This window comes from Hypanus sabinus, chromosome 15, assembly GCF_030144855.1.
Source record: "Hypanus sabinus isolate sHypSab1 chromosome 15, sHypSab1.hap1, whole genome shotgun sequence".
NCBI classification, from domain to species: Eukaryota; Metazoa; Chordata; class Chondrichthyes; order Myliobatiformes; family Dasyatidae; genus Hypanus; species Hypanus sabinus.
Genome location: NC_082720.1, coordinates 43682812 through 43696540, shown reverse-complemented (window position 1 = coordinate 43696540; position 13729 = coordinate 43682812). Strand labels below are relative to the sequence as shown.

Here is a 13729-nt window from a genome sequence, read left to right as displayed (position 1 = left end):
CCAAGATCCATCTGCATCACAGTTTGGCAATACCTTACTGTTCAGATGATATTTTTCTCTTGCATATTTCCTGCCCAAAATGAATAATTTCAAAAATGCCCTATATTATATTTTATTTGTCAGATATTTGACCAGTCATTTTACCATTGTAGGCTTTTTATGTCATTACAACTTATTTTTCTACCTTTCTTTGTGCCCTCACCTGATGTAGGAACTATATCTTCAATGTTTTCTTCATCCAAGTCATTCATATTCATTGTAAAAAGGTTGAGGCCCTAGCATTAATCCCATTGTTACATCATTCACTACATCTTGCCAACCAGGAAAAAGATCTATTTATGCTTACTCTCTCTTTCCTGTCAGCCATGCTAACACTAAGCTTTTTACTTTCTCTAATAACTATTGATTCAGCTCTTTATCAAGTGCTTTCAGGAAACCTGAATAAAGTACATCCAACAGTTCCTCCTTATTTTCAACACATGCTATTTTTGCAATAGAATTTGGGTCAAACACGATTTCCCTTTCACAAAACTATGTTGACTTTGATTACAGTTAAATTTTCTAATTTCTAACATTTCCTCTTTGGCAGCAGCTAACTAGTCTTTATTTACCATGTGCATTTTTGTGTAAAGGAAACTTTACTAACCATCTTCCAATCTAATGGGCATTCTCCTAAATATAGGTAATTTTGGAAAATTAAAACCAGCATGTCAGCTGTTTTGCCTATCCGTTCCAGTTAGATCTTATCATAAGGACCTCAGGACTTGTCAGTCCACAGTTCTGAAAATTTGCTTAGAAACATTGTCCTAGTGATTGTAATTTCCTGACTTTTCCTTTCCTTCTGATGATTAAATTAGAGGTGTTTCTGGGATGATAGTCTCCGTAGAAATATAAAATGTAAACTAGAAAATGTAAAAGCTTATGTTAGGAGAGACCTTACTGAGTTGTAGAACCTTCAGCAATATATTGTTAAAATTGTTTATTATTCCTTGGCAAAGTACAATTATTTATAATGCTTTAAAAATTTCTTTTACTTCCATTATGAAGGGAAGCTAAATTCTGTATCAGTTTCTATGAAACAAGTCAAGATCCTTTACCAAGAGTGAGAAACAAGTCAAGGACAACATCAAATCTCCACACTTCAACAATTTGTTGTTATTCTGCAGTAAATAAGTTAACCAAGAGTGACAAAGTACACTTGACAGAAATGATAAATGAACCAGCATGTGACTTTCAATACCATACAATGGTTTGTATCATGCATTCTCAAATAAAGCAAAAAAGAGTGTGTAATTGCTCATGCTGATAGTGTGATCACTATTTGTCCTGAAATGTTTGAGATTTTTTTGAATCTCAATGAGATTCCCCCCCCCCGCTTATTCTTCTAAACTTCAATGAGTACAGACCCAGAACCATCAACTGCTCCTCATAAGTTAACATTTTCATTCCTGGAATCACTCTCACGAACCTCTCCAAAGCCAATACATCTTTTAGATAAGGGGCCTAAAACTTCTCTCAAAGTTCCGAGTATGGTCTGACCAATGCCTTATAAATCGTCAGCCTCCTAGTTTTTATATTCTGATCCTGTCAAAGTGAATGCTAACATCGCATTTGCCTTCCTCACCACCAACTCAACTTTCAAGTTGACCTTTGGGGAAGCCTGCATGAGGACTCGGAAGTCCCTTAGCATCTCTGACTTCCGAATTTTCTCCTGGTTTGAAAAAAAGCCTATGCTTTTATTCCTTCTAGCAAAGTGTATGACCAAACACTTCCCTTTACAATATCCTGTCTGTCAACTCTTTGCCCATTATTTAGATCTGTCTAAGTCCTTCTGCACAGTTCCTGCTTCCTCAACACTTCTTCCCCTACATCTATCTTTGTTTTATTCACAAACCTGGCCATAAACCTCAATTCCATTGTCCAAATCATTAACAGATAACATGTCAGATAATGTGATCCTTGTTCAATGAGACAATATATGCAACTAATGAAGGATGACCAAAATATTAATAAGGAAAGGAAAATTAGAGTAGGAAATACAGCTAACTAGAAAAGCAAGTGCTAATAGAAATATAGAAACACAAAATCTACAGCACAATACAGGCCCTTCGGCCCACAATGCTGTGCTGAACATGTACTTACTTTAGAAAGTAGCTAGGGTTACCCATAGCCCTCTATTATTCTAAGCTCCATGTACCTATCCAGGAGTCTCTTAAAATACCTATAGTATTCGCCTTCACCACTGTCCTGGCAGCCCATTCCACAAAATCACCACTCTCTGCATAAAAAAACTTACCCCTGACATCTCCTCCGTACCTGCTTCTAAGCACCTTAAAACTGTGCCCTCTGGTGCTAGCTATTTCAGCCCTGGGAAAATGCCTCTGACTATCCACACGATCAATGACTCTCATCATCTTATACACCTCTATCAGGATACCTCTCATTCTCTGCGGCTCCAAGGAGAAAAGGCAGAGTTCACTCAACCTATTCTCATACGGCATGCTCCTCAATCCAGGAAACATCCTTGTAAATCTCCTTTGCACCCTTTCTATAGTTTCCACTGTTACGAAATTCCCATAACTGGATCACTTCCCAGCAAAGATAGAGAGGTCCGTTGAAGTCTGATGGTACTATTTTTAAAAGTCTTTATTTATAAAGGGGCACAAAATAGAATTAATACAGACATTCAGATAATATACGTCGTCAGTACTCAATCTAAAAACACGGGTATAATAATAATCATCAATTAAGCAATAGCTCTATCGTTCGTCTAGGGGATATTGTATTGTCTGATGGAAAGATAAAAGTCACTGTCCTTTCAAGCTGCAGCTCTTTGGGTTTAAGAGAGAGACAGTTTGAAACTTGTCCGGGTCTTTTATGAGGCCAATCCGTTGAGTCGGGGGAGTTGGTTCCCCGTTGTTAGTTCCAAGTCATTTTCTGTGGTACCAGCCACCACCCCCAGGCAAGGGAACCGAATGCACGTGGCTTCCTTCAAATGGCTTCCCGCTATTACGGGATTGCTAGCGTTTCTTCTGGTGTGTCTGAAGGGGTTGTTCCCCAGACCCTCTTTTATAATTCCTCACGGGGTCTCAGATGTCAATCAGGTTGGGATGATGCAATCTCTCTCTCAATCAGCCCACTTTGCCCAAGGGCTTGCACGTAGCATAGTCCCCAATCCAAAAACGTTGTCTCCAGGAGACAATGGCCATGTCTCTCTCTCTCATTTCCTGGGTCCTCTGACCCAACCCAATAACGTTCTTGCGATTCTCACAAAGGAGGGGGCTACCCTGCACCCTTTGGCCCCTCAGAGCTGTGGTACATTCATAACACCCCCTTTCTTCAAAGCGTTTTCACCAGCGGTGAAACGAAGTAGTACAGAGTCTTACAGGGTTTTAGAATCTAACACAATACAGAAGTTTTTTTTTTCTACAGAGTAATACAGTGATACATTCAATTCAGCATCTAAACAGTTAACGATTATAGCGTCACTTCCTTTAATATCTTAACATCTTGTACCTTACTAAAGTCCTGTAGCATCAGACTTCAACTTAATAACCACCTATTTTTTTTCTTCAGCAGCGAAAACTAAGGAGTTGTGATCTTAGCTTACGTGCATCCACAAAAGTTTATGTGAATGCTAATCTTTCGGTCGTTTTCAACTTAACAGGCAGGCCTCCAAGGGGGTTGTCTTTATTATTCACAGGCTTTGTCGAAATCCTGTACAACCGGCTTTGCTATTTAAAAATGGCGTTCCCCCTTAACCGTCACCTCTGTTCTGGGGAATTTGAGTAAGGGGGAGAGATAAACCCTCGCCCGCCTGTTCCATTATTTTATCAACACTGTGTTCCAAACTTAGCCCATCTTCTGAATTTCCACCCACCTCTGTAATTTTACACAGGTGGCTAACCCTCTCGTCAGGCCCCTTCAGACTATTGGTTTTTAATTCGAACTCTTTGTTCAAGCAGCATTTCGAATTCGGCCTCTTCACACCACATCCTGGCATAACAACAGTGTGGGGGGCCCCGTTATCTCCCAGCTTACTCTGTAAGTGATCTGCTAGGTTTAAAATTTCTTCATTCGACTTGGGAACTACAGATTTCCCATTTCCTTCAATGATAATTCTTATCTCCCCATTCTTAAATTCTGCATCAACTTTGAACACACCTTCGAGCACAAACACCTGGGAACTCTCACTTCCCACTGTTACCAAGGTTAACCCTTTCTTCACTGAACCAAGTCTATCTGACTCACAAGGACGGCCGCCCCGTTCCACTGAATCAAATACCTCAGACTTTTTCTGAGCTCTGTTACTAGGTTCAGTACCACGTGCATCCCCATCTTGGACACACTCAAACAGGACATTGGCCTCTTCCAGGCTTTCAATACCCGTACCCTTTTCAAATTCTAAATTCCCCCGTTTCTCCCAGGTACTCTCTGGGCAACTCCCTTCCGGAGTAAACTCAACCCCACGGGCTGAAACAAACTCATCTGCCAACCCAGCAGAGTTCTTCGAGGTAAGGGCATCCTTTTCCTTTAGGACTGCCTTCATTTCATTATCAGGAACACCTTTAGAATTTTCAACTTCCTCCAACAGTTCTGCCAAACCAGACAGATCATCCTTGTCCAACTCTGGACCTCTTAACTGCTCTATCGGTTCCTCATCTTTATTTTCTGCCTCTAGGACCTTACTCCTCGCTAAGGGCAGATCTACCTCCGCTCCATTACCCTCTTTCACTTTACTACTCTTCGTTTTACTACCCTCTAAACCCTCGTGGTACAGGGTCGGTAGAAACATGTCGGCCAAATAAAATCTGGCCAGATTTAAACTGCTCTCGTTCTCAGCTGCCTGTCTCGACAGGCTGCGAGTGACCGCGCATGCGGGATAGATCTGGGACTCTAGGGGCGGAGCCTCAATACTCGCCGGTCGGCTGGTCCTCGTCATGGCTGCCCAAACCTTACCACCTGCTAAATTGTTACCGAAAAGGACGTCCGCGTCAGTTCTCAGGAATTCTGATGGCACCCCTATTTCAACGGGTCCAGATACCAGCTCACAATCCATAATGATCTCATGTAAGGGCACCATTTCCATCTTTTTACTTATTCCCTTTACAGCTACCATTCTCGTCTTTCGACCAAACTCTAGTACCTTGCTGCTTATCAACGACAGCTCAGCCCCCGTGTCTCTCCAGATCTGTACGGGAACTGGTGTGTCTCCCTCCCTCACAGACACGGTTCTGTGTGACAGACAAGTCTCCAACCCTTCTCGTACTCTGTCTACCCAGGGCTCTCTTGTTGATCTACTGATTACCATGGCACATCCGATAGGGACTGCTGCTTTCCCCTTTCCTGTTTCTTTCCTCAGAGCAAAGCACCGCGATGCAATATGTCCCACTTTTCCACAATTAAAACAGGTCAAGCCCGGAAATCTCTGGCCGTCTGGCCTTTCCCCCTCGACCTTACCACTAGCTCCCGGCGGTTCCTCTGTCTCAGCCGGCGGACATTCTCAATCGTTCCCACGGTCTCTCTGGGTACTTTTATTTGAGGAAAACTTTGTCTTGTGGGTTAGGGCATATTCATCTGTGAACCTAACAAATCATGAGATGGACTTATCCGGCTTCTCATTCAGATACGTCCGTATATCCTCCGAAACACACCCTTTTAATTCCTCAATCAGAATTAATTCCCTGAGACGCCCATAATCTTCTCCCACTCTCTCTGCGGTGCACCACCAGTCCAAGAGCATACCCTTCTCATAGGCAAACTCGGTATGCATCTGATTCCACCATTTCTTTAAACTTCTAAACTTTTGTCTATAAGCCTCAGGTACTAGCTCGTAACCCCGGAGAATGGCCGCCTTTACTTCGTCATAACTCGCCTCCTCTCCCTCCTCCATGGCCAACGCCGTATATGCCCGCTGTGCCTTCCCCTTTAACACACTTTGTAACAGCGCCACCCACTGGGCCACTTCTGCTTCACTGCCACCTTTTCAAAAAGCAAGAAGTAACTATCGACGTCCGTTTCCTTGAACGGAGGTACTAGCCTCAATACTCGTCTAACATTGAAACGCTCCTCTCGGTCTGACCCCGGACCGCTTTGCTCTTGCTTTAACTTCTCCATCTCCAAGTCATGTTTCCTCTGTCTCTCTGCCTCCCTCTCCTTCTCAGCTGCTTCCAGCTTTTTTAACTGAAGTTCATGATCTCTTTGCTTCTCAGCTCTTTCCTGCTCCCTTTTCACCTCTAATGCCCTTAGCTGGAGCTCCTGATCCCATTTCACCTCTAACTCCTTTAGCTGGAGTGTATGCTCCCTTTGTTTGTCAGCCCTTTCTCTCTCTCTCTCTCTCTCTCTCTCTCTCTCTCTCTCTCTCTCTCTCTCTCTCTCTTTCTCAGCTCATTCTCTCTCTCCCTCTTTCTCAGCTCATTCTCTCTCTCCCTCTTTCTCGGCTCTTTCGCTCTCTCTCTCTTTCTCGGCTCTTTCTCTCTCTCTCTCTTTCTCGGCTACTTCCAGCTGCTTTAACTTAATTTCATGTTCCAACCTTAATTTCTCCAACTCTAACTGAGCCGTCCCACTAGCTGGTACCTTTTCAGAGATATTTTCCAATACCTCAGCTGCAAACACATTCTTCTCGATGTAATACTGAGTTATGGCCCTTCGCACCTCCCTCTTTTTCATTGACGACCTCACCTCTGCGAGGTTTAACCCCTTCACCAAATTTACCAAGTCTGATTTGGTGGCCGCCTCTAGCGCCTCCAGAGTCGGGTTTTCTATAAATTCATCCACGCCCATCTTTGCTGGTTTCCCGTCTGGCTACCCGCGTACCAGATCCAAGTTTGGACTTAGAAGCCCGATTCACTGGCTCCCTAATTTGTTTTCAAAGCTCGCGATGAGAACCCCAATTTTGTTATGAAATTCCCGTAACTGGATCACTTACCAGCAAAGATAGGGAGGTCTGTTGAAGTCTGATGGTACTATTTTAAAAAGTCTTTACTTATAAAGGGGCACAAAATAAGATTAATACAGACATTCAGATAATATACGTCGTCAATACTCAATCTAAAATCACAGGTATAATAATAATCATCAATTAAGCAATAGCTCTATCGTTTGTCTAGGGGATATTGTATTGTCTGATGGAAAGATAAAAGTCACTGTCCTTTCAAGCTGCAGCTCTTTGGGTTTAAGAGAGAGACGGTTTGAAACTTGTCCGGGTCTTTTATGAGGCCAATCTGTTGAGTTGGGGGAGTTGGTTCCCCGTTGTTAGTTCCAAGTCATTTTCTGTGGTACCAGCCACCAGCCCCCAGGCAAGGGAACCGTATGCATGTGGCTTCCTTCAAATGGCTTCCCGCTATTATGGGATCGCTAGTGTTTCTTCTGGTGCGTCTGAAGGGGTTGTTCCCCCAGGCCCTCTTTTATACTTCCTCGGGGTCTCAGATGTCAGTCAGGTTGGGGTGATGCAATCTCTCTCTCAACCAGCCCACTTTGCCCGAGGGCTTGCACGTAGCATAGTCCCCAATCCACAAACGTTGTCTCCAGGAGACAATGGCCATGTCTCTCTCTCTCATTTCCTGGGTCCTCTGACCCAACCCAATAATGTTCTTGTGATTCTCACAAAGGAGGGGGCTACCCTGCACCCTTCGGCCCCTCAGAGCTGTGGTACATTCATAACACCACATCCTTCCTCTAGTGAGGTGACCAGAATGGGGCACAGTACTCCAAGTGGGAAACACAAAGAACACTGCAGATGCTGTGGTCAAATCAAGATGTACAAAAAAGCTGGATGAACTCAGCAGGTCGGGCAGCATCCATTGAAAGAAGCGTTTCAGGTCGAGACCCTTTGTCAGGACTAAAGAAGGAGGGGCAGGGGTTCCTATAAAGAAGGTGGGGAAGGGTGGAAAACCAATCAGAGGAATGATCAAGGGGTGGGGGAGGAGAAGCAGGGAGGAAGTCACCTGTGACATCACCTTCCCTGCATGACCTTCTTGCACCTTACAGATGCCTACATTTTGTCAGGGAATGGTGGGCTCATGTCCAAGACATTCAACTAAGTCCTTGACTACTATTCTGGTGCTCTGACAGCTTGCTTGTCCATTATTATTCTGGGGGGCGCCAAGGCACTCTGGTCTGATGGTCTGTCTGTAAATTATCACTTTTGTCTTCTTTCCTTGGACAGAATTTATCCAGTATTTCCTCTCAGTATGCCTCAATCATCTGTATATGATTTTGTCCTTGCGCAGGCTGCTAGATATCACATTATCTTATCTCTTGATGAGTCAAGTACTATGGTGTCAGAGGCTCCTATAAAATTGCCTTTAGGATGGTGAATGCCCTGTTTAAGATTCCTACTGCTACTTTTCTGTAAAAGTAGTGTGTCCTGCTGGTAGAATGTTTTGCTTTCAGCTAAAGATAAGGGGCTATGATGTTCAACTTAGGAATGTTGTGTCGGCCAATCAGGATGGTAGAATTGGGAGAAAGTTCTAAGAGTTAAGTGGAGAGAGATTTATGATGGACACTAGTGGGGTCTGTGGTATTTTTGGCGGGAGATGCAGAAAGATTGGGAGAGTCGGCCATAGGAATTGTTCAGATAGGAAGATGCAATTGCAAAGAGTACTTCGCAAGAGGAAGGATTCCAATACAGGAAGCTCTACCAGTGATTAGTGAGGAGAATTCAGCACCATGAGAATGGTTATACCCAGCTTTTGGACAATGAGTTCCAACAGTCAGGTGCACATTTAGACTAGTTTAATTGCAATGGGCCCTCTTATTTTATCTTTCTTTTCTTTCTCTTAATAACTGATAAAGCAGTAATTGGTAAATATACTTCTGTTGTAATTTTATACAGTGTATGATCTGTGATTTTTTTTATTGATTGATAATTGTGTAATGATAGTTCTTACACAGCATTCGCCCAAATGAGGGTTCATCTGAACATCCTAACATTCCTGTTTGGTTGAACTCCAAATCATACCAACCTTAGGCATACATTGCTTATGAAAAGAAGCCTTCTCACCACCAAGTCATGCGCTGTTAGCTGATTCTTTTATTGAGCCACATTTGTATATGAGCTCGGTGAGAGGGTGACATTTGTGGGGTGCCCTTCTGTGTTTTACTGAATGCTCTGTGATTGCTTTTAAGAATTTATTAAGTGATTGGTGTGTTTAAGAATGTGTTTAAACTAGCGTTGGGGAAAGTGATTAAGGTACTTTATTATGAACACCGCAGGGATTGGGGTGTTACAAGAAGCTTCCCCTGTAATAATGATCAGTGAGGCACAGAGAATCTGTATTTACTGACAATTAACTTCAATTGTCTCAACTAAATAGCACTTGGTTTCACAAACTAACTACCTGTGTGCACTCCACTAGAATCCCTGATCCTCCATGCACAGTCAAGAAAGAGAAAGGAGTCTACATTGGCCAGATGTTCCTTGTGGTTCTGATCTCCACGTGTCCGTGGGGTCCTCCTTATCTGTGATAGTTGGTCTCTGGTTGCTGAGAGTTATCACTCCTGCATATTTGGAGCTCCTGACTCTCAGTATTCCTCATCAGTTGAACCTGTGGATTTCCATTCCATTGGCTGAAGATCACCTGACCTACCTGGGTAACCTTCTTACTGGTTCTACTCCAGGGCTACAACTAACATTGTTTCAATGTTCTGCCCACCCCAGTCTTGTGTATTTGTGTCTTTCAACTCTGACTAGTCCAAACCAGTTCACTGAGATGACCAAAACATAGTCTATCAAGATTACAGATTGCTTCTTTCGTAGGTCTGACATTTTACATTATAAGTAGCTATTCCTCTGAGAAAGGTCTCAGGTTTAGCAGGTCACACCTGAAGCTCCTTATGTCCATATTCAATTGTTCTGACTAGGTTATCCCAGAGGAAGAATTAGTTCAGAGTCCACAAAATGGGGGGAAACAAAGTCATCTGGTTTGTCTGCTTCCTCTGTTTTTGATTCACCAAATCCACTAAATGTAGACTATAGTTTTTTCTGGCCAACATTTCCCTCCTCTTTATTCTAAAGATATTTATCTTAGGATCATTATCCTCCTCTCATTTAGTTGACTGCTGATAGGACTGCCATGGAAACCCACTGGTTGTGCAACACTTACATTCTATAAATAATATTAACATTCATCTATTGAATTTACCCACTTTATACTGACAATCATTTCTTCTGTTTCATGAAAGCATTATCATTGTTTTATTTCCATTATTTCAACTTCTTTCTTCACAGTTGCCATACATTAAGCAATACTATAAATTAATCAGGGTGCTTAAAATTAGTATTGCAGCCGCATGTGATGCTATTCTCACTCACAGATGTATTTGAACCGCAATTCCAAAATTTATTCCTAAAGTCTGGATCACTCAAGAGGATAACACGTGAGAGAATTGGACCAATCAAGTGTGACAGTGGAAAAGTGTGTATGGAACCGGAGGAGATAGCACAGGTACTTAATGAGTCCTTTGCTTCAGTATTCACTACGGAAAAGGATCTTGGCGATTGTAGGGATGACTTACAGCAGACAGAAAAGCTTGAGCATTTAGATATTAAGAAAGACGATGTGCTGGACCTTTTGGAAAGCATCAAGTTGGATAAGACACTGGGACAGGAAAAGATGTACCCCAGGCTACTGTGGAAGGTGAGGGAGGAGATTACTGAGCCTCTGGCGATGATCTTTGCATCATCAATGTGGACGGGAGAGGTTCTGGAGGATTGGAGGGTTGCGAATGTTGTTCCCTTATTCAAGAAAGGGAATAGAGATAGCTCAGGAAATTATAAACCAGTGAGTCTTACCTCAGTGATTGGTAATTTGATGGAGAAGATCCTGACAGGCAGTATTTATGAATAGTTGGAGAGACATAATATGATTAGGAATAGTCAGCATGGCTTTGTGAAAGTCAGATTGTGCCTTGCGAGCCTGAATGAATTTTTTGAGGATGTGACTAAACACATTGATGAAGGTAGAGTAGTAGATGTAATGTATATGGATTTCAGCAAGGCATTTGATAATGTACCCATGCAAGGCTTATTGAGAAAGTAAGGAGGCATGGATTCAAGGGAACATTTCTTTGTGGATCCAGAACTGGCTTGCCCATAGAAGGCAAAGAGTGGCTGTAGACAGGTCATATTTTGCATGGAGGTTGGTGACCAGTGATGTGCCTCAGGGATCTGTTCTGGGACTCCTTCTCTTCGTGATTTTTATAAATAATCTGGATGAGGAAGTGGAGGGATGGGTTAGTAAATTTGCTGATGATACAAAGGTTGTGGGTGTTGTGGACAGTGGAGGGCTGTCAGAGATTACAGTAGGACATTGATAGGATACAAACCTATGCTGAAAAGTGGCAGATGGAGTTCAATCCAGATAAGTGTGAGGTGGTTCATTTTGGTGGGTCAAATATGATGGCAGAATATAGTATTAATGGTAAGACTCTTGGCAGTGTAGAGGATCAGAGGGATCTTGGGATCTGAGTCCATAAGAGACTCAAAGCTGCTGAGCAGGTTGACTCAGTTGTACAGAAGGCATACAGTGCATTGGCCTTTATCGGTCATGGGATTGAGTTTAGGAGCCCAGAGGTAATGTTGCATCTATATAGGACCCTGGTCAGACCCCACTTGGAGTACTGTGCTCAATTCTGGTCACCTCACTACAGGAAGGATGTGGAAACCATAGAAAGGGCTCAGAGGAGATTTACAAGGATGTTGCCTGGATTGGCGAGCGTGCATAATGAGGATAGGTTGAGTGAACTCGGCCTTTTCTCCTTGGAGCGACGGAGGAAGAGAGGTGACCTGATAGAGGTGTATAGGATGATGAGATGCATTGATCATGTGGATAGTCAGAGGCTTTTCCCCAGGGCTAAAATGGCTAACATGAGAGGACACAGTTTTAAGGTGCTTGGAAGTAGATGCAGAGGAGATGTCAGGGGTAAGATTTTCTTACATGGAGTGGTGAGTGCTTGGAATGGGCTGCCAGCAACCGTGGTGCAGTGGATACAATAGGGTCTTTTAAGAGAATCCTGGACAGGTACATGGAGCTCAGAAATATAGAGGGTAACCCTAGGTAATCTCTAAGGTCAGGACATGGTTGGCACAGCTTTGTGAGCCAAAGGGCTTTTATTGTGCTGTAGGTTTTCTATGTTTCTATGAATGTTGGCATAAGGCAGAAGTGAAGTAAGATAAGTTACAACAGGAAATCCTAGAATATCTGCAAAATACTGAAGCCGAGCGAGATAGGTTACAACAGGAAATTTTAGGATATCAGCATAAAACTGAAGCTGAGTAAAAGACATTAGAAGGAGAACGTAAAAAGCTCCAAAAGGAGGTAGAGATATACTGATTTACAGGGTCAGAGGGCTATGGACTTGATGCATATGAACCAGTTTCAGCTGAAATGTGAGAAATTACTTAAATAAAGAAAGTATACAAGAGGAAGCAGCCAAAATGGCGAATGATGAAGTGGAAGAATTAGGGAAACAGTGCAATGATTTAAAGACTGGTTGAGCACAAGAAATGAAGAGTAGCACTAGCAATCATGCAAAGCACTTAAAGCAGGTTCAAAAGCTACAAGACCAATTTGCTGCACAGTGAGAAATAATATGTGCTTTTGGATCTGAAAAAGTGATGAAGATGGATATAGTGATATTGATTGGAGTGATTTAGCAGATAAAGCTAATGGATACTGTTACGATAATTACAAAGCACCATTTCTAGAGGAACTCTCATCGACACCATAGCAACGGGAGCCGGTGCTACAGTCTGCATGATTGGCACCCCTAGTTACTATCAGAGAGTGGGGAGCCAGGGGAGGAAATCAAAATCAGAGTATAGCATACACCACACTTTTCGGAGTACAGCAGCTTAGAGATATTGCTAAAGAAATCGGGATATGTGTGCGCCGAGACGATCCTCAAAATCTTTTCCAAGCAACTAGTTATCATACGTGGCCTAGATGACTCCGAGGAATGTGCTTGCATTCAGGTATATGCTCATTTTTGCCAGATATACAAATGACATGGTGGGAGAAAAGAAATGAAGAATTAAAAAATGCAATATTGATTGTTATGGGGATATTAAGAGAGGGGACCTGGTGGAAGAGCTAGCCAAATGTTACCAGTGGGGAGGTAAACATCCCACTGCGTTTGTATCCCATTCATGGACAGTGTTTCAAAGGGTGTATGAAACAGCATTAGATCAGGACCATTTGAGACCAGAGGTCTCAAATAGATGGTTGAGGACACTGGTGTTTCACTGTACCAATAAATCTAAAAAACCTTCTGAACCCACACATACTGAGGAAAATAAGGAGAGTGTGGGAAAATGTGATACAAAGACCAACTAAGCCCTCTAATGGGAAGGTAATGCCTCTTAAAAGTCAGGCAATTGCCTGCAGTATTGAGGGTAGGGGACACCCGGTGGTCCCCCTGCCATGCTATCAAGGGACAGGAAAGGCAGATGAAGTGGAACAGGTCCAGAAACAGGGAGAACTGGAAGTGGAGTAATTAAATGTTATAACTAGGGTCAAGGTTGTCACACTAAGAGAGAATGTCCAAACTTGAGATGGGAAAGAGCAGAGCAAGGTGATTTGCCCATGGAGGGACCAGAAAGACTACACCCACAAAATAACATGGTGGAGACCCCACCATCCAGGGAATTGTACCCTGAGCTGCAATGAGAGTATTAGGTCACAGCAACATGGGTGTGTGACACAAGGTGACAGAACCAAAAAACCTC

General features: G+C 42.9%; 1 protein-coding gene across 6 annotated transcripts in view; it reads left to right on the top strand.

Moving 5' to 3' along the window:
• slc23a1 (solute carrier family 23 member 1) overlaps nucleotides 1–13729 on the top strand; it is a 243339-nt gene that overhangs the window by 74903 nt on the left and 154707 nt on the right. Inside the window, exon 2 of one of the 6 annotated variants that reach the window (XM_059990271.1) lies at nucleotides 10318–10448. The exons of 4 other annotated variants lie outside the window; for them this stretch is intronic. In XM_059990271.1, the coding sequence (XP_059846254.1) occupies nucleotides 10425–10448 (24 nt within the window). In that variant the 5' untranslated portion in view covers nucleotides 10318–10424. Of the gene's footprint in view, nucleotides 1–10317; nucleotides 10449–13729 lie in introns of those variants that run through there. One more of the 6 variants, XM_059990269.1, reaches the window with a different exon arrangement.